The sequence below is a fragment of the Suncus etruscus genome, chromosome 15 (genome assembly GCF_024139225.1).
Source record: "Suncus etruscus isolate mSunEtr1 chromosome 15, mSunEtr1.pri.cur, whole genome shotgun sequence".
Taxonomy (NCBI): domain Eukaryota; kingdom Metazoa; phylum Chordata; class Mammalia; order Eulipotyphla; family Soricidae; genus Suncus; species Suncus etruscus.
The window spans coordinates 72,281,202-72,305,187 of NC_064862.1; the positions used below are offsets into that span (position 1 = coordinate 72,281,202).

A 23,986-nucleotide genomic window follows, 5' to 3' on the forward strand; every position below is an offset into this window, starting at 1 on the left:
CTTCTCCCAGTGTCTTGCCATTCCCTCCTGTGTGTATCTGTAGGGCATTGCTATAAACCTGCCAATATCCAGCATCTTGAGTATCTCTCAAATGTGTATAAATATGTGGATTTTTTTCTCTGGCCTGTTGGTCACCACTGCCTCCCATGGGTAGTTTCTAAGAGCAGGTCTGCCTCCTAGGCACTTGCTCCTTCCCGTCCTGGGAACTTTAGGTGTCCACAAGCTGTAATCCGAACACTGCTGTCACCATGTTTGGCCCATCCTTCACTGCATGAGCAGCTATTCCACAAAGCTCTTTCCTTTCTGGGGTGTTTGCCTGGCATGAGGCTGATCTGGGTTTGATCCCTGATATTCTATGTGGTCTCTGAGCACCTCTAGGAGAAATTACTGAATTCAGGGTCTGGAGTAAGACCTAAGCATCCAAGAACAATTTAAAAATAAAAATAGAGTGCACACAAGGATATTCCCTGACTCCCAACTGTACACTGTGTACCTAATTTTGAGAACCCCTTTGTAGAAAGGCCTGAGTTCTGGAAAGCAGACTCTGACCTAATTAACAAGACCACAGTGGCTAGTAGTTCCTCTTGCCCTTGGCCTTCCGCATATCTGGTCTTGGCCAAGTCCAGGGAAATATGCAATCAGAACACAAATCTTGCAACTTCCTCTAGCAGACAGAGCTCAAAACCCTCCCGTCTAAATTTTAGGAATACCCTCAAGGGGCCAAGGCTGGCCCATCCCACGGCTCTGAACACGGCCTAATCTAAGCAACATTTATTAAAAGTGACTTCAGACTTGCGTAGGGGTGGACAGGCTTCCTGCAGTGTCCAGACACAGGCTCTCTATACTTGTATGTACAGGAATGGGGAGAGAGGTGGCTGAGGGGGCAGTGGTGCCATCTGGGGCGGCGCCTGGGCGGGCCTCAGACCCCGGACGCCAGTTTCCTCTTGGTGCTCTCGGTGCAGCGGTGCAGGATGAGGTCCGCGCTGGGTCGCGGGGGCACCGCAGGCTGCGGCTTCTGCGGCTGCTCTACTGCAAAACGACGGGACCGGAGATTAGAATCCCTCGCTCACCTGGGCCCCGTGTCTGTTTCCTCTGCGGCCCCGCCCCGCTCTCCTGGCCACGCCCCCTGGATAGGTCCCGCCCAGACGGATCCCGATTCGACTTCATGGCCAACGCCCTCAGCCAGACTCCGCCCCGGAGGCGCCCGGGCACTCAGCAGGATCCTGGGGCGCCTCTGGCAGAGTAGTCCAGGAGACACTGCAAGAGATCCTGGAACCCTGAAGCCCCGCCCCTGACTAAGACACCCAATCAGCTGGCTCCTGAGGTGCCGTGGCCCGCCCCCACAGGCACTGCCTCTGATGAACAGCCGTAAAGCCCCGCCCCTGCCTAAGACACCAATCAGCAGGCTCTCGGAGCGTTATGACCCGCCCCCAAAGTCTCCGCCTCTGGCAGAGCAGCCCTGGGGTCATTCACGCCCGGAGATTCTGGATCCTTGAAGCCCCGCCCCTTGACTAAGAGACACCCAATCAACTGGCTCCCGGGTCGTTGTGACCCGCCCCCAAGGCTCCGCTTCTGGCGGAGCAGCCCTGAGGGCACTCACGCCTGGAGATCTGGAATTCTAAAGCCCCGCCTCCTTGACTAAGAAACACCCAATCAGCTGGCTCCTGGCTGAAGCCTGCCTTCTGACTAAGAGACGCCCAATCAGCTGGCTCCTGAGGCCCCTGGCCCCGCCCCCGGCAGAGCCGTCGGAGTGACACTCACGCAGGGGACTCCTGGGGCTCTGCGGGCCCGGCCGAACCTGGCCCCGGCGCTGCTGCAGGTAGCGAACGCTGTTGCGCCGGTAGGTGTCCTGGCTGAGGCGCTTCCGAGAACGCTGGTGGATGCTGTGCGCGTTGCGAATGGACGACCTGGTGCCAGCGAAAGTGGGGGCAACTGGTCAGCGGCCGGCGTCCAGGCCGGCACTTGGGCCCACCGCGTTCCTAGCGGGGGGCCTGGTCTGCCCGAGGAATTAGAGGGGGCAGAGGCGTAAACTTTTGACACGAAGGCGGCTTCCCACCCCCGCCAGGCAGATCTGCCGGACGCCACCAGCCCAGACAGACACTGGCAACCCCCCTCACCTGCGGGGCGGCGCCCCTCTGCCCTTGATCTGGCGCTTGGCTTGGGCCTGGTCCTCTCCCGCCTTCTGCAAGTACATGGAGGGGAAGTAGCCGGTGGCATCTTCTTTTCTGCAGCGGAGGACAAAGGTGGGGGTTCCGGAGTGCCCGGTGAAGATGGGGGCACTGCCTGGGACCTGCCCAGCTGTAGGGGTCTGGTCTCTCCACGGGGTTCTGCCCCCAAGAAAGCTGGCCCGCAGGTTGCCAAGTTCTCCCAGGCTTTCTAAGTGTCATTTTGGGGTCACACCCGTGGGTGCTCAGGGCTTACTCCTGGCTCTGCACTCAGGGATGGCTCCTGGTGGGTTGTAGCATGCCAGGATGGAATCCATGGCACTTCCCTGCTTTAGCCCTTTGAGCCATTTCCGTGGCTTTTAGTCTCTCTTCCAAAAGCTTTTTCCGTTTGGGATTTGTGATGTTAGGGATTTGTTGGGGAGTCTGGGGTCCCCTCCTCTCATTAGACAGTCTGTTGTTCAAGCATCGTTTGTTGAAAATATTTTTCTTTCAGTTTTCACTGCTATACTTGGCAATGAAGAAAAATAGCATAAAACAATAACTGGATCACAGAAACCTCTTTTTTTCTTCTTCTTCCATTGTTTTGTTTTTGGGTCCACACCTGGAGGTGCTCATGGCTAATTCCTGGTTATATGTTCAGGGATCACTCCTCACAGGTTAGGAGGACCACATGGGATGCTTAGGATTGAACCTGGGTCAGCCGCATGCAAGGAAAGCAACATTCCTGATGCACCATCACTCTGGCCCAGAAATCTCTCCTTTAGGCTTCCGGAACACCATTCTGATCTTTCTAGCAAGCAAATTCTCAAATTTGTATAGTGGATTAGGACTCATGTGAGGCTCGGGTTTGATTCCCAGCACTACAAAACCCAGTATCAGTGTTTAGCGCTTCCAGATGAGGCCCCCAGCATGACTGGACTCAAGCTATATCGTATTGCTGGACTCCAGGCCTGCCTTGCAAGCCATAAATCACCAGAAGTGGCCTTTACGGCCAGGATACAGTGGGATAGACAGTTGTCTTGCATGTGGCCAACTTGAGTTTGATCCTCAGCACCACATATGGCCCCCACAATACCTCCTGGAGTAAACCCGAACCGAGCACAGAGCACAACCAGGCATGACCCCTAAATAAAAAAATAATTTTAATATTTGGGCTGGAGGGGCCGGAGAGATAGCATGGAGGTAAAGTGTTTGCCTTTCATGCAGGAGGTCATCGGTTCGAATCCCGGCGTCCCATATGGTCCCCCGTGCCTGCCAGGAGCAATTTCTGAGCCTGGAGCCAGGAATAACCCCTGAGCACTGCCTGGTGTGACCCAAAAAAAAAAAAAAAAAAAAAAAAAATATTTGGGCTGGAAGGCCAGCGAGATAATCCAGTGGGTAGGGCACTTGCTTTGCATGTCAGACCCAGGTTTGATCCCCTACATCTCATATGGTTCCCTAGAGCAGTGTCAGGAGTGATTCCTGAGTGCAGAGCCAGGAATAACCACTGAACCTTGCTGCATATGGCCCCAAAACTGGAAAAAAATTGGGCTGGAGCAATAGTAGATCAGGTAAGGCACTTTCTTTGCAGGCAGCTGACCCAGGTTTGATCCCCAGAATCACATATGGTCTTGACTATGTCCGCCAGGATTGATCCCTAAGTGAAGAATTAGGCGTAATCCCTGAGTACCTCATATGTGGCCCAAAAACAAAACAAAACTGAAAAGGAATTTTTTAATCTTGGAATTGGAAGAGCCTCAAATTCTTTGTTTGTTTGTTTGTTTGTTTTTAGGTCACACCCAGCATGCTCAGGGTCACTCCTGGCTCCAGGCTCAGAAATCGCTCCTGGCAGGCTCGGGGGACCATATGGGATTCTGGGATTTGAATCACCAACCTTCTACATGCAAGTCAAATGCCTTACCTCCATGCTATCTCTCCAGCCCCTAGCCTCAAATCCTTTAGCTGAGGGCAGTACTGAAAGGGGTACTGAAAGCAGCCACCAGCTTACTAGGGTCTCAGGTCAGCTCTGAATACAGGCAAGGACCTGGGGGTCCCAGTAAGACTCCACCTACCTCAGAATCAGAAAAAGGCAGAGCAAGAACCCCTGCATTCTGGGGACGTGAAAGTGCTTTGGGGTGCCCCCACATAGAGTACAATGATGCCAGGGAGGGGCTCGTTCACTGAGGCGAGGACTCGCAAAGTGGAACCATCACTCACCTCCAGCACCCACAGCACCCTGGCTCTCAGGAAAGCAGCCCTACCTGACGACCCACCAGCCGTCCAGCAGCTTATGGATGACTTCGACCACTTCGCCCTCCTGCAGTGTCAGCTCGTCGTCCTCCTGTGCCTCGTATGCCCTGATGCTCATGTAGCTCTCACCTGCTCAGAAGGAGCCATCAGCTGCTGCATCGGGCCCCTCCTCCCTGCCCCCCAGCCCGAGCTCAACACTAGACCTCTCCTGCTCTCCCCCACCAGGGGCCCCACAACCCAGGGGTGTGGCAGGAGGCACCTGAGTCTGAATAGTGACCAGGCTAGATAGAAAGTGGGGGTGCTCCAGTACATGGCATCTGAGGGACCCCAGCCCAGCCAATGGCTGGAGACTGTATACACATAGTTTGTGTGTGTGCTTGAGTTTGATGTATGAGTGTGCATGTGTGAGTATGCATATATACATGTGTGTGTATATGCGAGTGTATGTGAGTGTGTGTGTGTGTGTGTGTGTGGTTTGTTGGTTTTTGTTTTGGTTTGGTTTGGTTTGGTTTGGTTTTGGTTTTTTGGGTCATAACCGGCAGCGCTCAGAGGTTCCTCCTGGCTCTAAGCTCAGAAATCGCTCCTGGCAGACTCGGGGGACCATATGGGATGCCGGGATTTGAACTACCGTCCTTCTGCATGCAAGGCAAACGCTTTACCTCCATGCTATCTCTCTGGCCCCATGTGTGTTTGTTTTAAGGATACATGCAGCAGTGCTCAGGGTTACTCCTGGCTCTGCATTTAGGAATCTCCCCTGGCAGTGCTCAGAGGACCTATAGGATGCTGCAGATTAAACCGGGATTGGCGATGTGTAAGGCAAGCACCCTACCTGCAATACTATTGGTCTGACCGCCATTTTTCCCTTTCTAGCTAGCTATAATGCCTCCACCTCCTGCCTGCACCCAAGGGCTGCTTTATTCAACTTTGAGCACCAGGCTGGCCTCATGCCCCACTGTGAGTCCATATTACTGACATTCTTCCCATGCTAACCAAGGGCACCACTTCCTGACAGGTTGACCCGGGTTGCTGCCCTCTCTCCCCATCTTCTCAGCCAGTTATGCCTCGTACAGTCACTCTAGCCTCAGTTTTCCCATCTGTCCTCTGGCACCTGCATAGTTGGGCTCTGGGTCCTCAGCCTCGTCGGGGCTGTCCAGGGGCTCCAGGTAGGATGCAGGGACCCACCCACGCTTCATCTTCATTTGGCAGAACCACCAGCCTGTGTGGAGTGTGGGTGATGGGAGGGGGTTGAGACACTCGGACATTGGCACCCAACAGGGGTCCCTGTCCCATTCACCTAGCCCCACCAGAGCTCACACCCTCCCAGAGTCCAGCTTGGGTTATGAAGGGGTTTATGGCCCACTCTAGGGACCCTACAAAATCAGGGGTACAGACTGCAGGTGTCCAGAAGATAGGGGACCTACAGTAAGTAGGCATAGAGGCACCCTATGTCTGTCTGAGCACAGAACCCTGTGAGAAGCCAGAGGGAGCCCCAGGAGTCCTGACCACTGGGGGTGCTGGAGGGTCAGAGGGATTGACCACTGGGGGTGTGGGCAGGTTGGGGGGGACTGACCACTCTCGCCCTTCTCCACCACTTCCACTGTGTCACCAGCCGCCAGGTCCAACTCGGTCCCTGAGTTCTTCTTGTAGTCAGCAATAGCCCGGTAGCTCTGCAGGATGATGGGACCCGTGATATCTGTGCAGAGGGACAGCGTGAGAAGTGCCCCAAAACCGGCCCAGCAACTCTTTTTTTTTTTTTTTTTTTTTTTCCCCACCCCCGGCCCAGCAACTCTTACAGACTCAGGTCAGGCCCCGAAACCTCCCCTGCTCCTGGCTTCAAGGGTGAGTCCCACAAGGGCTTTCTTGGCCTCCCAGTCCTGCCCCTCCTGTCAGCTATGACTCCCCTGGTGGCAGAAGCCAGGGTCTGCAGGACAGAGTGGAGAGGGCGCCCTCACCTCTGCAGACCTTACCTCATCCCAGGAGCCCCCAGACCCATCTTAGGGCTCCAGCCCCTCTTACCTGCTGCATTGCTCTGGCCATCACTGGACGTCAGGTATGTCTCAGGCTTCTTCACCCTGTAGCAGGGGAGACCCCGAGATGGACCAGGACGTGGAAAATGGCCCTGGAACTGGGACCGTCTCCTTTTACACACACACACACACACACACAGTCACACATATATACAGACATACATCACACACATGCATCAGACATACACTCGCATACACCCTCACACACACTTATATAGTCCCACAAACACATGCACAAACACACAATCACATACACACACAAACACCTGCACTCACTGGCTGTCCGCAGCAGGGAGCTTGAGGTCTTCGGGGCGCACTTGGAAGAAGTCCAGGAGGTGAGGGCAGCGGGAGATCTTGGGGGGCAGCCCCATGAGCGTGTTGCAGTACTCGGTCAGGGTGCCCTGGCGGCTCTCTGCCACCCGCTGTCCGCCGTCGAACCACCGAGGGGCTGACAAGGGGCACAGAGGACCGTGAAGGAGACACCAGGGTGCAGGGGGGTGGTGGGCAGGGGCAGGGGGGCTCACCAGGGAGGTGGGGGATGATCCTATTTGCGGGGTTGATGTCTCCTGCCTCGATGGGAAACATCTCCTTCAGCAGTTTCTAAAATGGAAAGGTAGATTGTCAGGTAGGGCACCTGCAGCTCCCCGTTCCCTGAGCAGGTCTGGGTGTAGTTTTGGAATTTTGGACTCCTCTGTGTAGCCTGGGTGGTCTGGGAACCCCAGAATCATCAGCTACAACAGAGCCTCCTCGGTCATCACCACCACGTAGAGTGTCCCCAACACACCAGCAGTGAGCCCTGGGCACCACCTCCCAGGGGTGTTCCGGTGGAAGAGCAGTCTCCTCCCACTGGAACAGCATCTGTGCCCCCCCCATCCTGCCCTGCACCCCACACTCACATGAAACTCATAAATCTCGGAGAAGCGCCTGTAGACCACCTTCTCAGACAGGTCCTGCCACTTCACCAAAAACATGTACACCTGGGGGTGGAGGGAGCAGGACTCACTAAATCTGTGCAGGGCAGCTACACCCCAAAACGGGTGGATAATAGTCACTAGGTTTGCTTTGGTTTGGTTTGGTTTGGGAGTGGTACTCCCAAACATGCCTTATTCCTGGTTCTGTGCTCAGGAATTAGTCCTGGTAATATTCAGGGGGAACATATGGGATAGCGGGGAGCGAATCAGGTTCAGGTGTGTGCATGCCAAACACCCTCCCTGTTGTACTTTGGCTCCAGCCCCAGAAGAGGCACTTAAGGCCTAAGGAAAACACCAACTTCTCAGCCCTGGAGCAGCCCAGTCCAGGCTTGGCCTCCTTGAGCCCAAAGTCCCTTCTGCAAAGGTGCAAGGATGCAGTTGGCTCTGGTGGATCTTCGAGGATAGGAGACAGGAGCTCTGGGGGGCGGGGGGGGTGTGTGTGTGTGTGTGTGGGAGGGGGAGTTCTAGAAGACTGATTGTAGGGCTGGAGCAATAGGACAGTGGGCAGATTCAATCTTTGGCATTCCCTATGTTCCCCTGAGCCCCACCAGGTGTGCCCCCCCCAAAAAAAAAAACAAAAAAAAACCAAAAATACAAAACTAAAGCTAGGAGGCTGACTTGAAGAGCAAGAGGAAGTTCTTCCTGGCTTCACTCACTCACCCTGTCCAGGAAAGACCAGTGTTAAGAAGGAGAAGAGGCAGCCAGGAAGTGGGGGTAGGGTGAGGGGTGGAGATGGGGTTTCCTCGGGGTAAAGGGAAAATCCTGAAGTTGAGGAAACAAGGGCCGTTGGGTGCAGGCATCGCGTGCATGAAGCGTGCTTGTATGTCCTGGGGGAAGTGCTTGGAAGGAAATGACATCATCATTAACCTCATTATGGACAAACCCAGAGCTATAGCACAGTGGGGAGGACATCTGCCTTGCACAAAACCAACCGGGGTTCAATTCCCAGCATCCCATATGGTTCGCCCTAGTCTGCCAGGAATAATATCTGAGCTCAGACTTAGGAGTAACCCCTGAAAATCGCTGGGTGGGCCAATAAACAAAAACAAACAAAAATGCTCATTATGGAAAGAAAAATACTTGGGGAAGAAAAGTGAGCAACTTGGCCACAAGAGAAACAAATGACTCAAAAGTGAGGCCCCCACGGCCTCCATAATGGGGTTCTTTGGCCTCTATCTGCATCCACGATACTCAAAGAAAAACACAAGGGCTGGGGAGATAATATACAGGGGTCAGGGCATGTAGCTAACTCTGGCTTGAAACCTGATACTGCAGGGGCCAGAGCTAGAGTTTGCCTTGCATGTGGCCGATACCTGTTCAATTCTCAGCATCATGTAGGTCCCCTGAGGCTAGCCTGTCAGGATTAATTTCTGAGTTCAGAGCCAGGAGTAACCTCTGAGCTCTACCAGGTATAGTCCAAAATCAATCAAGCAAGCAAACAAAGACCTGATACTGTATACTATAGGATTCCCCCAGACACTACTAGGAGTAGCCCCTGAGCACCATCAGGTATAACTCTAACAGTGGTCCTCAAACTATGGTCCACGGGCCACATATTGTATTTGTATCTGTTTTGTTTCTTCATTGCAAAATAAGATATATGCAGTGTGCATAAGAATTCGTTCATAAGTTTTGTTTTTACTATAGTCAGACCCTCCAATGGTCTGAGGGACAGTGAACTGGCCCCCTGTTTAAAAAGTTTGAGGACCCCTGCAACAAAACAAAATAGCAAAACTGAATACTGAATATTACTTAGGATAGGTATTTAAGTCAGAGTGTACAGTTTGCAATTTGCTTTGAAGGCACCCAAAATGAGACAGATGAGATGATAAATGATTGTGTGGACAGAGAGGGAGGTGTCATCCCACCCCCATCTTCTGCATAACCTTACCTGATGGTAACCCCTGCCCATATCTGGGAGGGGTCTTTGATAGGTAACAAAAGGATTTCCTGAGGGGCAGGAAGGGGATTGATTGAGAGAGATTCAGCAAGAGAGATGGAGGGAGAAGCTGGATCAGGGAAGAGACAAGGTTGTTTGCAGGGCTAATAATGGAGATGGCCTGAAAGGTTTTTAAGCTTAGGAGCCACATATGGTGGCTAGGGCCTGAATAAAGCTGATGTCTCCTGAAAACTGATTGCTGTGAGTCATTTCCTCGAAGCTATCCTGAACCCTCTGACCCGATGGCTGGAGGGGGTTGGAGGAGCGTGGCCCCAGGCCAGCAGAGAAAGGCCTCACCCTCCATCTATTTCACCATCATCCACCGTCATCCAGGACTCAATAATTATCAGTTATACTACAGGAGGGAGGGATGAAGTATGATGGATTGTGGCAAAGAAGACCAGAAAATATTAATGTGGAATCCAGAAAACAGTGTGAGTCTTGGAGTTTTGTGGTTTTTTTTTTTTTGTAAAATTCTTTCACTTTTGGGGTCAGAGTGATTATACAGAACGGAGGGCACTTGCCTTGAATGTGGTTGACCTGGGGTTCCCATCTGGTCCTCTGAACCCCATCAGGACTGATCCCTGAGCACAGAGCCAGGAGTAACCCCTGAGCACTCCATGTGTGGCCCCAAAACCAAACAACCAAAGCAGAGGTGCCAGTGGTTGAATGCAGAGCTGTCACAGAAACATAGAGATACTCTTAACTATGGACAAAAAATACAGAGACTTTCCTCCAAGGGCCCACTCAGAACCAAGAGTCAAGAGGGTTTCTAAGGGGCCAGAGAGTTAGCATGGAAATACAGAATTTGCCTTTCACACAGAAGGTTGGTGGTTGGGATGCTGGCATCCCATATGGTCCCCCGAGCCTGCCAGGAGCGATTTCTGAGCATAGAGCCAGGAGTAACTCCTGAGCGATGCAGGTGATAAACTAATGGTACATCTACACAATGGAGTACTATGCAGCTATTAGGAGAAACAATAAAATTCACTTACACACGGATGAACATAAATATCATGCTGAGTGAATTGAGTCAGAGGGAGAGGGACAGACAGAGTGACCTCACTCATATGTAGGATTCAAAAAACAGTAGAGAATAAAATAATAGAAATGAGGCCTAGAAGGACTAGTGCATGGTAGGAAGCTTGCCACAAATACTGGGGGAGAGTGCAGTTAGGGCAGAGAAGGGACCACTGTGACAATGAGAGTTGGAAATGATCACTCTGGACAAGAATTGGGTGCTGAAAGGGATAAAATGATATGCATGATACCCCTTTAGAAACAGTATTGCAAACCACGGTGTTATAAAGAAAAGAGAGGGGCCGGAGAGATAGCATGGAGGTAAGGCGTTTGCCTTTCATGCAGAAGGTCATCAGTTCGAATCCTGGCATCCCATATGGTTCCCCATGCCTGCCAGGAGCAATTTCTGAGCACGGAGCCAGGAGTAGCCCCTGAGCCATGCCGGGTGTGTCCCAAAAATCACAAAAAAAAAAAAAAAAAAAGGAAAAAAGAGAGAGAGACAGAGAAAGAGAGACCGAGAGAGACCGAGAGAGACCGAGAGAGAGAGAGAGGGAGAGAGAGAGAGAGAGAGAGAGAGAGAGAGAGAGAGAGAGAGAGAGAGAGAGAGAGAGAGAGAGGTGTCTTGAATGTTCGCCATAGAAGCAGGTTGGGGGAAGGGGAAGGGGAGCAGGAGGGAAATTGAGGACATTGGTAGCAGGAAATGTGCCCTGGTGAAGGGATGGGTGTTGGAACATTGTAGAATTGAAATGCAATCATTGATGAGTTTGTAACTGCGTGTCTCAGTGGCTCAATGAAAAACCACAGAAAAATAAAATATAATAATAATAATAATAATAAAAAACCCAGGGCTGGAGCAATAGCACAGCGGTAAGGAGTTTGATTGCATGCGGCCAACACAGATTGGACCCCAGTTTGAATCCCGGCATCCTATATGGTCCCCAGAGTCTGCCTGAACAATTTCTGAGTACAGAGCCAGAATTAATCACTGAGCGCTGCCAGGTGTGACCACCCCCCCTCCCCCAAAATGGTATAAGTGTGTGGAAAACTAAGAGAGTTTAGACACTTTCCTTGCATGTTTTGATCCTGGTTCCATGACCAGCACCTCCACAACATTGCTGGGGGCAACCCTGGAGGCTTATTATTTATTTAGGTTGGGTGGGGATGAGGGATCTAAATGAGCTAGCAGAGCCATGGAAGAAAGCAGAAGGGAAGGCCTGCTGACTCAAGAAAAAGCATTGAAATATCAGAGGTCACCAGGGGTCCCCTACTCCAAACAGCACAGCGCAGCAGGGAGAATGCATCATTGACCTCGGTTCCATCCCTGGCACTCCATAGGGTGCCTGAGCACCGCCAGGAGTGATTCCTGACTGGAAAGCCAAGAAGAAATAAGTCCAGAGCATCGCTGAGTATGACCCAAAAAAACAAAACAAAAAAAACAAAGGTCACCGTGGCAACTGCAGGGAAGTGCTAGGCCATTCTCGGGCTCTCAGATGTGTGCACCCCAAGCTGTCAGCAAAACCACCAAAACAGTGATTTATTAAAGTGAGAGAAAATATTTGCTGGAAAAGGAAACCGGTAGAAAGAATTCACTGCCTCTCTCCTCCCAGCACGACTGAAAAAAAGCCCAGAAGAAAGGACTGTACACAGTTGTCCTTATTTTTCCAGAAATGTTCTTCCATCTCCGGTGGAATGAATCTGAGTTGCCAGCACAACTGTTCGCTAAGCGTTTGATGTCTGATTACGTATGTGCATAGTTTGCATAATCCAGAAAGAAATGAAACTGACAACGATATTTTTGAACTTCAATGAAATTCACTAGCACCTGGCCAGCCATTAAAGAGAAATGAACAAGGAAGAAAACCCAGTCTTGGTGGGGCCAGAGTGGTGGCACACGCGGTAGGACATTTGCTTTGCATGCCCTTGCTAACCTAGGACGAATCAAGGTTTGATCCCCCGGTGTCCCATATGTTTCCCCAAGCCAAGAGTGATTTCTGAGTGCATAGCCAGGAGTAACCTCCTGAGCAACACAGGGTGTGGCCCAAAAAGCAAACAAACAAACAAAACCCAGTCTTGGAGGGAGTCCAGGGGTAAGGGCCTTGCCTAGCATGGGTCAACTCAGGTTCAATTTCCAGCACCACCAGGAATGATCCCGGAGCACAGAGCCACAGGAAAGCCCTGAGCACAGTGGGGTGTGCCAACTCCCTCAAAAAGAACAGCAACTTTTAGGAACAGAGGTTTTGCTCTCTTCCCTCTAGCACAGGGCTGAGGAGCACATGGAGAAAACTGGGATAGGCAAGAACAAAGGGAGCATCTCCCTCCTGCCCTGAGAGTACAGAAGCCCTCGGCACACCCTACTTCTACATCAGAGGTGCAGGGTGAAGTTTGGTCCAGAAAGACAGTTGGCTGGAAAGGGTCCCCATGGGGTCGGTGCGAGCAAACGGGAAACACATGTAGTATGTGGGAGCCCCACATGGTCCCTGAACATTGCCAGCATGAGGGGAATAAAGGACCAGGTCTGGGATGGTTTGTTCTTAGAATTAAGTGACAGAGGACAACCGCAGACTGAAACAGGAAGCTCTCGTCCGAAGCAAGTGCGACCAAGTGTGGGGAGGAAGAGCATGCAGGTGGTACCCCAGAGAGAATGATGGTTCACCCCTCCCAAAGGGCCAGCACCCAAGGATTGGGGTGGGGTAGTCTGGAGAGAGGGTGCTGGTCTTGCATTGGATCAGGTCAATCCCCATATAGTCTCTGTGCCTCCCCAGGAGTGCTCGAGCCCTGAGCACAGTCAGGAGTGAGCCCTGAGCATCACCGGGTGTGAGCAAAAACAAACAACAACTATATATATATAAAAAAACAAAACAAAACAAAACAAAAACCACGGGGCTGGGCGGTGGCGCTAGAGGTAAGGTGCCTGCCTTGCCTGCACTAGCCTAGGACGAACTGCAGTTCGATCCCCCGGCGTCCCATATGGTCCCCCAAGCCAGGAGCGACTTCTGAGCGCATAGCCAGGAGTAACCCCTGAGCGTCAAATGGGTGTGGCCCCCCCAAAAAAAACAAAACAAACCCAAAAAAACAAATAAACCCCAGCCTCCCGTGTGGTCCCTGAGCTCTGCCAGGAGTAATCTGGGAGTGCAGAGCAGAATAAGCCCTAAGCAGCGCTACTGGAGTGAGGCGCTCAAAAAAGTAGGAAGAGGGGGCCTGAGAGATAGTACAGCGGGTTTGCCTTGCACACAGCCAATCCACACCACACATGGTGGTTCAAATCCGGCATCCCATATGGTTCCCCATGCCTGCCAGGAGCAATTTCTGAGCACAGAGCTAGCAGTAACCCCTGAGCGCCACCGGGTGTGTGTGACCCAAAAACCAAAGACAAAAAAAAGGTGGAAGTGAAGAAGATCCTAGAAAGACTGGTAGAGACAGTCTGGATTTAAAAAAAAAAGAAAGAAAGAAATCTAGGCGTGAAAGATGTGAGTCATGGAGTTGACCTTTGGGTTTGTTTATTTGGTTTTTGAGGGGTTTTTTTTTTGGGGGGGGGTGGTTTGGGTCAACCCCAGATCATATGGAGTGTTGGAGATGTAATCTGGGTCAGCCATGTGCAAGGTAAGCACCCTCCCCACTATACTATCCCTCCAGCCCATTTACTTTTCTTGTAAAATTCTTTCACCGTTAGTGTAAAGAAGGTAAGACACTTACCTTGCACATTGGCCAGCTCAGGCTTTATCCTTGAACCCCCAATACTCTCGGTCACCCTCCCTCCCGCCTCCCTAGAAGCTCCACCAGGGCCACCACTGCGACCAGGGTCTGTCCTGCATATTTCTTTTTTATTTTGTCTTTGGAGCCACACCCAACAGTGCTAAGGGCTTACTCCTGGCTCTGTGCTCAGAGACCACTCCTGGTAGGTTTGGGGACCATAAGGGGTGTCAGAGGCTTGGAGAACCGCCATTGAGGACTGTGTAGACCTAGATTTAGATTTCATGGCTCTGGACTTGAGTCAGAGAATTAGGAGTCTAAGAAATACAGGGACTCAGTGGTAATTAAAGCTATAAAGCTAGCCTAGGGTTCAGGATGACTTCATGGCCAGAGGCTGCAAGTCCCACCACCAGTGACACCCACGCATGTACTGGGTGGGGCTTGGCTGTTCGGAGAGGGGGATGGTTTCCAGCCCAGCCAGTATGAGAGACCTGGAAATGCAAAACTCAAGTGTCTCGCCTAGCACTACACACCTCAGAGAACTAGGGAACTACAGCCAAAATGTGGGGACCCTGCTGTGAGAAGCCACTTGCCCCTGGGCCCCAGAGAACTCAGGCCCTGTGGGGAGCATCTCAACCGGATGTGCAATCTTGGGGAGCACAAAAGAATTGTGGAGCAACAGGGTGATCTCAAGAGCAACGCAGGAAGAGAAGGGGAACAATGGATTGGGCCAATGAGCTACGAGGAAGGGAAGCAGGGAAGGGGAAGGATGGGAAGGGCCAATCAGCTCTGAGAGAAAGGAAGGGGAACGTCTGGACGGGCCAATCAGCTCCACTTATGCGAGCAAAGAACAGAACCGGGACAGAGAGAAGACACCTTGACCTGGGTTCAATTCCCGGCATTCTGAGCACTGACAGTAGTTCTGACACCTCCAGTTGTGACCCAAGCTCTTCTGTCGTCACCCCCCACCCCCAGTGCCCAAACCCAACAACAAGAAAAACACCCCCTCCAACTCACTAACAGTTTGGGAGATTTCTATTTTGGGTTCAAAGGTGGAGGAATGGGGGAGGGATATCAGCAGAGTTTTTTGGCAATTTGGGAGCCCAATTATTTTTTTTTTGTTTTTGTTTTTGGGCCACACCCGGCGGTGCTCAGGGGTTACTCCTGGCTGTCTGCTCAGAAATAGCTCCTGGCAGGCACAGGGGACCATATGGGACACCGAGATTCGAACCAACCGCCTTTGGTCCTGGATCGGCTGCTTGCAAGGCAAACACCGCTGTGCTATCTCTCCGGGCCCGGGAGCCCCATTTTTTAAATTTAATTTCTAAGAGAGAGAAAAGGAAGAAAGAAGGGGCAAAGGACTAGAGCAATGAGACAGCGGAGAGGATACTTGCCTTACACAACGCAGAGTTGAGATCACTCTCTGCCACCCCCACGTGTCCCCTGAGCCCTGTCAGGAGTGATCCCTGACGGCAGAGCTGGGAGTAACCCCTGAACATCACCGCATGTGGCCCTCAACCAACCAAACAAAAAGGACAAACAAAAAGGGGCAGGGCGGAGCAATAGCACCTGCTGGTCAGAAGGGTGCTAGACTTGCATGCTGCCCACCAGGGTTCTGCTGCAGCCTGCCCACATGGTTCCTGAACACTGCTGGGAGTGACCCCTGAGCACTGTCAGGTGTGGCCCAACCCCCAAGAAAAGGTCCGAGTGAACACAATGGCAAGGGCATTTGCCTTGCTGATAGTGGACCTGGGTTGGATTCCTGGCATCCCATAGGGTCCCTGAGGACCAGGAGTGATTCCTGAGCACAGAGCCAGGAGTAATTCCTGAACATTTTTTGGGGGTGTGGCTCCCCCCAAAATGGGGGGTTAGGAGCTGGCTCCAAGGGCCACTGAGCACATGATCAGGAGCCACTGTCCCTCACCCATAGCCCCACACCCTGTCCCTGGACCCAGCTTGGGTTCCGCCCCAGCCGCGTGCCCCCCATTCCCCAGCCCCCAGCCCATCCTCACGTAGTGCTGGCTGGGCACAAAGCGCTTCTCGAAGCCCAGGAGGGCAAGGTGGCGGATGAAGGTGTCCCCCATGGCCCCGTGCTGTGCTTCTGGGGCGGCCTGGCTGAGTGGGACTTAAATACCCTGGAAAGGGGAAGTGGGCGGCGGAGGGGGCTGGGAGGGGGCGTGAAGCCTTGTCTGGTTCTTTCAGTTTCAAAGCTCCTGGGGAGCATGTACTCTCTTTGCTGACCCTCGTCCTCCCAGTGACCCAGCTTGTCTGCAGATTGGGGTGTCTAGCCCCCTTGGCTCCTTGCTTCTTCTCAGCTCCCCACCAGTCTTAGCATCTTTCTATTTGCAAGTTCAGCCCTCAGGACACCTCTTCCAAGAATCCAGGCTGGCTCAGTTTCATGCTCCCTCACTGCCTTTAGGTTTTCTTTCCGGTGGCTTTTTGTGACACTGACACACACACACACACACACACACACACACACACACACACACACACAATTTATATATGAACCATTTCATTGTTTTTCACTTAACTCAGGTGTGAGCCCCAGGTCTCTGAATGGATGGATCTGTGGTTGACTTTGCCTGGCTGATTCTGTGCCAATGGTCAAACCTGTGTGGCCCAGTTTCACGTAGTAAGATGGAAGCGGCACAGTGTCCTGAAATGATAGGTTTACCCAATGCCTGCCTCCCCGTGTGTATTTCCCAGCTTATATATGCGTTTACCCCTGGTGCTCCTAAAACAGTGCTCCTACAGCAATCAGACCCACAATGCTACCAATCCTAAAGTGCTCTTACAATGCCCTCCCTACAGTGCCCCTGTCCCCATAATGCTCTCACCCACACTACCCCCACCTACAGTGCTCCAATGCCTACTCCCCACACATGATCCTGGCCACCACAGACCACAATGGGTTACACGTGTGGGGAGGGAAGTGTGAAATGGAGCAACTGCTCTTCATCCTCTGGGGGTGCCTGGCCTGCGGGGAAGCCCTGTCCTTTCCACTCTTGCATCAGCCTGTGGACCTGCCAGCCAGTGTTTGGCTCATGGCTCCCACCCGAGTCTCCTTCCCGGGCTGGGTCACTGGGCAGTAGAAGCAAGTCTGTGGAGGTCAGGAATGGCCGTGTGTGGGAAGGGGGGTGAAAAGCTTTGAGTGCCTGTAAGTTTTTCGCCGAGAATAGACAGGAAACTGCCTGGCATCGAGTTGGATTCTGAGTAATTTGTGAGTTGGGGGGGGGGGGCAGGGCTGGAACACAGCCGGAAAGGCTCTTCACTTGCATGCAGCTGATCTGATCCCTGGCACCACATATGGGACCCGCCAGGAGGGATCCCTGAGCACAAGGTGTGGCCCCAAAACAAAGAAATTGGGGCCGGAGAGATAGCATGGAGGTAAGGTGTTTGCCTTGCATGCAGGTTACTGGTTTGAATCCCGGCATCCCATATGATCCCGAGCCTACTAGGATCGATCTCTGAGCATAGAGCCAGGAGTAACCCGAGCGCTGCTGGGGGTGACCCAAAAACCAAAAAGACAAAAATTAACTTGTGAGCATGAGGCTGTTGTGACTTTACGACAGAGACTAGACCCCCTTCCTGGAGGCCAACTGAAGGACTCTGTGGGATCCATAAACCCTGAGAGTCATGTCACTAGGTCGCTCTGATGAGGAGCTAGGGCTGTCTCAGCTCTCGACCAAAGGGAAGTGACTGGGCTGAGGCAGGAGCCTGCAAGAACCCCATGTGGGGAGCAGTGGGGGGTACCACCCAGTGTCCAACAAGCCCCTGGAACCAGTACTTCTCTAGGGGGCTCTGGGCAGGATCCTTGGCCCAGGTAGGCCTGGCTGCACCGAGGGAACGGGCCTGGGAATGGGCTAAACCTTAGTGCCCTCCAGGAGAGGGACCGGAGTCCCACTGGGACAGTCCTGCATGCATCTGCCTTCTTCCCAGGGAAATCGAGTTCAGGATGGACCTTGACCCAACAAGGCCATTCTGGTTTTTTTTTTGTTTTTGTTTTTGGGCTACACCCTGTGGTGCTCAGGTGTTACTCCTGGCTGTCTGCTCAGAAATAGCTCCTGGCAGGCATGGGGGACCATATGGGACACCGGGATTTGAACCAACCACCTTTGGTCCTGGATCAGCTGCTTGCAAGGCAAACGCCGCTGTGCTATCTCTCCGGGCCCAACAAGGCCATTCTGGAGAGGTCACACACCATGATGCTGTGGGTTCAACAAGGTGGGGAGCCCCACCCAGGGAACCCCCTGCCCTCTGTGGCTGTCGGGGCTTGTGGGAAGGGCTCAGACTTCTTGGGGCCACTCAGCACAGATGTAACCCTGGGCACCAAGCACAAAGATCCCAACCTGACCAACTGTCTCTGGGCATGACTGAGGGGTACCAGGGCACCACCATGGCAGGAGTTAGCATGTCGGCATCCTGGTGGCCAGTCAGGCAACATGCAGTAAAGTGCCACTGAGGCACTGGGACAGCAGGGCTTGTGGGAGGCTCTCTGGCCTGGGCATGTGAGGTGCTCAGCTCCTGAATCCCAGAACTCCTTCCCCATGTCTAGACCCTGCTATGCTAGTGTTGAGGTGTGTGTATGTGAAGCTTGAGCCAGCACCAGGCTGTGTCCATGGCTGGCACTGCCCTGCAGACACCAACACATTTTCTGAAGGGCCCAATTGGACATCCCAAGGACACAGGGTGAGGCCCCTCAGCCCTCTGGTGGACTCTGGGGCTGGGATGGACTTCTTCATGGGGACTTTCAGGAAGCACCTTCGCAAACAGGGGTTACCTCATACCTCCTGTATCCTGACTTCCTCAGAATCAAACCAGTGTGTGGGGGCTGGTAGGGCAGAACCAGGACACCTGCTGAGTTTCAACATTATTTCCTGGGTGAGGGAGACCCTAAACCTTAAAGGTATACTTGGTGACTCTGGGGACTGAAACCAGAGCTCCAGCTGGCACTGCTACAGCTCCGAGATGTATCCCACAGCCCCTCAGGAAGGCCAGGATGGGGTCCCCACTACATTGGGCCTCCTCGCTCATCAGCCTGATCCCGAGCTGAGGGACAGAAAGGAAGAAATGTTCCTAAGAGGGTATCGGCTTCTGAGTCAGAGGTCAAAACCCCCGAATCCTGGGTCTTCCCAGGTTAAGACGTAACTCCAGGTTATTGGGGCACCGTGCTAGGTTCCCTCTAGTTCTGGGCCAAGGGGGGCCACGGCAGCTCACTCCCGAGCTGTCCCCAGGAGCTCAGTGCTGTGGGTATAATTTGGGCCTGACAGCGTGAAAAGTCTGGAGAGGCAGCTTCTTATCCAGGGGGGCGGGCCACTGCCAGGAGCCAGTCCCTTCAATGGTGGATGTGTTTGGGAACACCAGGATCGGGAACACAACACCTGCACTCGGCACACACAGGGAATTGAGACCTGGTGACAGTTCAACTTTCCCCACTCTGCCCTGATTGACTGAGAGTAGTCTTTCTGAACCTCTTTGGGGTTTGGGAATTGAACCTGAGTTAGCCCCATTCAAGGCTGGTAAAGACCCCTAGAGATTAGACCCAGGCTGGCCACATGTAAAATAAGCACTACCTTCTGCCCCCAGCCCCTGTTGTCCAGCTTCACTTCCCAGGTCAGGAGGACAGGTGGTGGGCCAGAGTGGTAGCACAGTGGTAGGATGTTTGCCAGACACGGGTTCAATCCCCCAAGCCAGGAGCAATTTCTGAGGGCAGAGCCAGGAATAACACCTGAACGCCACCGGGTGTGGACCAAACACCAAAACCAGAAAGGCAGGCAGGTAGTAGAGAAAACAGGGCCTGGGAGGTACCAGGATCACATGTAAGGTACTGAGTACTGACCGTGTATTCTGGCAAGTTGGGGCCCCAGCATCACCCCCTTTTGTGCCACCACCCCACAGAGACACAGACACATCTCCACAGGAGGGAGTTAGTGTGTGAAAGGCATGGATGGACTTTATTTATTACCCTATATCTACAATTTGAGGTAAAATATAAGCAACACATAAAAAGGCCTATTTTCTGCTACCATGTAATATAATTCTCCATTGTGAATATTGTGGTAAAGCTAACGGGAACTACACCGTCATGCCCTCTTCTCAGACCACCGGCCCCCCAAGCCCTCTGCTGGCTCATGGGCTCTCTGCACGGGCCAAGTGCCCACAGACAGGCCGGACGCCAGAGGCCCGACCCCCCCAAGCCCCACCCCGGAGCCTTAATGTTACAAGCAGAAAGATAAAGCCATGAAGGCAAAACCCCTCAAACCTGATCCTCAAAGCTGGGACAGTATCCCCCACACTCCATACAGGCCACTGTGTTCAGACAGACCCCAAGCTCAGCCCATCCTGGGAGTGGAAGACGAGGGTCACACCTGTCTCAGCCACGTGTGGAGACACTGGACTTCGTATCTGGCTGGGAGGTGACCAGGTGGTCGCTTTTAATCATGACAGGAAACAGAGGAACCATGAGAGAGACTTAGGAAGGTTTAGTCAAATATACAGATATACTAACTGTTCGCTCAGTCTTAAGGAGAGCCGTGAACACAGGAACGTGGAAATGATTCTTCAAATAGAAAAACTCAAGAACTGCACTAGCAGGGGGCGTCTGCGGCACTGAGTTGAGCCGGGCCAGGCCAGAGTGTGGCCAGGGTGGGACAGAGACGCCATGGCCGGGCGCTGCCCTGTGGGTTTCCAGCGTTGCTGTCAGATCCTCATAATACATTCCAGAGTCAACCAGCCATTCCAAATCTACAGTCACTCTGCTCTTTAATTCAATTCACAGAACTGCTGAAAAAGTAGACATTTCTATCTAAAAGTAGAAAAAAAGGTTTGTATAGAAGGTATTTCTGTTATACAAGTATATTACACAGCGTGGCAGGAACAGGTTTGAAAGCTCTTCTCAACCTCAGGAACTCTCTATAACAGAGAAAATGAACAAGCAAGAGGAAGGTCAGTAGTGAAGCCAGGGACATGCACAGGGTCCCACCAGACTCTTAACCCTGCATGGTATCCTTGTGACCAGGACGAACCACTGCCCACCAAGACGGCTAAGCTAGGGGACCCCACATGCCAGCAACGAAGCCAGCTGACTTCCCTCAACTCATCTGGACCTGTGTTTACCCTTGGGATATCCCAGCAATGCTGAGGGCCACCCTAGTATTTGGGTGAACAGAGCCATCACATGTCAGACCTGTGCAACCCAATCAGGCCTCTGAGACTGACTAGAGGGAACCATCAGGGAGACATAATATTCTGAGGAAGTGGAACCAAACCCAGGGGCTGGAGAGAGTCCAGCGGAGAGGGTGCTTACCCTGCTGACATGGCCGACCCAGCAGCCCATAGGGTCTCCCAGAGAACCAGCAGGAATGGCCCCAAAATAAAACTAAACAAAGCCAAATTTCCTTTGAGGCCATCTGGACCTTTCTCCTGATAGTGACTCGAATGGAAGTTTCCAGTTTCAAACCATTGACATGGTCTCATGGAGACCCTTGGGCCATCACAGGCCCCCAGAAGGGATGACCGTGGCCCAGGGAAGGCAGGAAGACACTGTCCCACTGGAGGTTACCGTAAGGAGGAGGAGAAAGAGGTCTACCACGTGGGGTCTGGCTCTTGCTTGATCTGAGTGCTCCCATCAGTCTCCTTGACTCCTGCTGAGGAAACACAAGGGCGGTAAAGGCACCATCAAGGAAATGGGTCCAGGCCAAGCCCCCCAAGAGTGAGGCAGCAGGAACTCGAGTTGCTGGGACCCACATTTGGAGGCGGTCTCTGAGTGATCACGAGCCCTGTGCTTTCATGGTAACCAACCTTCTGCTGAGAAGGTGCCACAATGGACCCCCCATCCCCACCCCTTGCCATCACCCTGGGGCTCACAGACTAACAGCTGGCCTGGTCATTTCATACTTCAGTATTAGAGAACTTCCATTTAATAACTTCAGACTTATTACAAAGAATGTTTTTTAGTTCTGCCCATTGGTTTATGAACTGGTTCTTATTTCCACAGGTGTGAATTTTGTTTCTGAATCCACTCAGAGCCAGCTGGAGAGAATGGACAGAGTGGGGGAACCTGGAGTGACTTCTGAAATTGGTTTCTGATCAACTACAAATCGACCTCACTCCAGAACAAGGCCAGAAGACACAACAGAGAGGAGAGCACCTGCCTTGCACATGGCCAACCTGGGTCTAATTTCCAGCACCACACAGTCCACTGAGGTGGGTCAGGAGTGATCCCTTAGCACAGCTCTAGTCCTGAGCACCGTCAGGTGTGGCCCCAAACTAAAACCATACAAAGCCCTCAGCCCTCATGCTGCCTGAGTCCAGGCCTCATAGCTGACTGAATGTGACAATCTGCTCCTGCCATACCTTCTGTGGCAGGGACCTCCAGCTGGCTGGGCTCGGCAGACTCTGAGGACAAACACAGGCGCTGTTAGCACTACTCAAGAGCAGCTTTGGGAGCCGGAGCGATAGCACAGCAGGGAGGGTATTTGCCTTGCACACAGACAACCCAGTTCAATCCCCAGCATTCCATAAGGACCCGAGTCTGCCAGGAGCAACCCCTGAGCGCCGAGTATGGCCCAAAAACAAGCAAAATACCCCCCAAAACAAACAAACAAAAAAAGCTGCATTAGATGACTGAGAAGGAGAGAAAGCTCTAGGGACCGCACACAAAAAGCAAAAGCCTTGAAAGAGAGAAGGGCAAACTATTACTCAATAAAAGGTGAACTTCAAAGGTCATGCAGACATACAGCCCCAGAACCCCAACAGTTCCTCCTTTTCTTTCCTCCCCACTCCCCCAAACACCCCATAGCAGCCCCACAGCAAATGCTTCACTACTCTTAGCATATCAGGGCTGGTGAGTCAAGCCAGTCTTCCCGGAGGAATCTAGAACACTTCACTCCATGCAGACTCCACCCAAATAACCTTAGAAACACCCGCACCACCAAGGCCACCCCTCTCCCCACTGAAAAACGCATTCACTATCCAGATCCAAGGAGGGGGACGCATTTTGCTTTCTGCCTGCTTAAAAAGGTAGATTTCTGGGTGGGGTGGAGGCCTAACTCAATGTGCTCCTGAAATGGGGGGATATCAAGTCTGGGAAATTCCGGTCTCAGGCCTGCAGCGGCCATGGCTTGTGGTTCCTTTGGTTCCTTAGTCACAAACACAGTGACAAAAGAAAAGTGTGGGGGTGCCGGGAGCCCCATCTAACTCCACCCATGAGGTGGGGCCTGTCCTGCTAGAGCTTTGTCACCTACCTTGGATCACTGGGCCTTCAGACTCACTCTGATCAACCAACTCTGAAAAGAAAGCAGACAATGGGCCATGATGGCTGACTGACACATGGTTACATGGAAAATACTTTTGACCTACAATCTCTAGTCAATGCAAGGGTCAGGCTGCAATTGAGCACAGAACATGAGTCTGCACTTGTGACCACTCCTATCTGGCCATGCAGCAATACTGAAGTGCCTAATGGGACCAGAGGAGGGGGTGGGCTTGGCGGAGGCTGCATACTCCCACAGGGCAAGTTGGCCCAGTGGAGGAGCTGCTGACTCCAGCATAAAATAATCACTTGACAGTGGCCAGAAGCAGTCCCCTGGGCACCCTCAGTGCCCACCAGGGTCTCTGACCCCACCCCCCACGGCAGGTTCTAAAACTAGCACCAAACCAGGGGCCACACTCCCCGGTCCTGAGGGTGGGGGAGACACAGGAGTCATAGAATGCACCAGAGAATCATTCACTTGGCACGTGAGCATGTGACAGGCCTGGGTTCACTCCTGGCATAGACATATGAAAGCGCCCACCAACATACAAGTGAATCTGCATACTCACAAACTTGTAACACACATCTATTACCCCCCATGTTGGTACGATAAAGTGACTGATACCCCAAAAGAAACTAGACATTTATGTTTATTGCCATTGTAGAAATGAGAAACTTTTTTTCTGCTT

General features: G+C 52.5%; 2 protein-coding genes across 13 annotated transcripts in view; both read right to left on the reverse strand.

Moving 5' to 3' along the window:
* Window positions 1-919: 919 nt before the first annotated feature.
* NCF1 (neutrophil cytosolic factor 1) lies at window positions 920-16,125 on the reverse strand. The gene is made up of 11 exons (XM_049789537.1): window positions 16,054-16,125; window positions 7,318-7,398; window positions 6,946-7,021; window positions 6,698-6,869; window positions 6,411-6,466; window positions 5,965-6,087; window positions 5,503-5,610; window positions 4,406-4,523; window positions 2,118-2,225; window positions 1,756-1,907; window positions 920-1,029 (listed from the first exon to the last, which is right to left on the reverse strand). The coding sequence occupies exons 1-11, from the start codon at window positions 16,123-16,125 to the stop codon at window positions 920-922; spliced, it is 1,176 nt and encodes a 391-aa protein (XP_049645494.1).
* A 4,106-nt stretch (window positions 16,126-20,231) lies between these two features.
* The window catches only part of GTF2I (general transcription factor IIi), an 82,574-nt gene continuing 78,819 nt past the window's right edge, over window positions 20,232-23,986 (reverse strand). For 6 of the 12 annotated variants that reach the window (XM_049789504.1, XM_049789502.1, XM_049789497.1 and 3 more), the window contains 4 exons: window positions 23,290-23,331; window positions 22,400-22,441; window positions 21,606-21,690; window positions 20,232-20,956 (listed from right to left, as the gene is read on the reverse strand). In XM_049789504.1, the coding sequence (XP_049645461.1) occupies window positions 21,629-21,690; window positions 22,400-22,441; window positions 23,290-23,331 (146 nt within the window). In that variant the 3' untranslated portion in view covers window positions 20,232-20,956; window positions 21,606-21,628. The remainder of the gene's footprint in view (window positions 20,957-21,605; window positions 21,691-22,399; window positions 22,442-23,289; window positions 23,332-23,986) is intronic. The other 6 variants (XM_049789503.1, XM_049789498.1, XM_049789501.1 and 3 more) reach the window with 1 other exon arrangement.

What these genes read in the sequence shown, in the direction of transcription:
- NCF1 (XM_049789537.1), bottom strand. Translation starts at nt 16,125, where the DNA reads ATGGGGGACACCTTCATCCGCCACCTTGCCCTCCTGGGCTTCGAGAAG. An exon ending in CCCAGAGCCCAACTATGCAG is followed by an intron (nt 4,524 to 5,502) that starts GTGCCAGAGGAC and finishes CCTTCTGAGCAG; the next exon opens with GTGAGAGCTACATGAGCATC. An exon ending in AGAGGGGCGCCGCCCCGCAG is followed by an intron (nt 1,908 to 2,117) that starts GTGAGGGGGGTT and finishes CGCTGGCACCAG; the next exon opens with GTCGTCCATTCGCAACGCGC.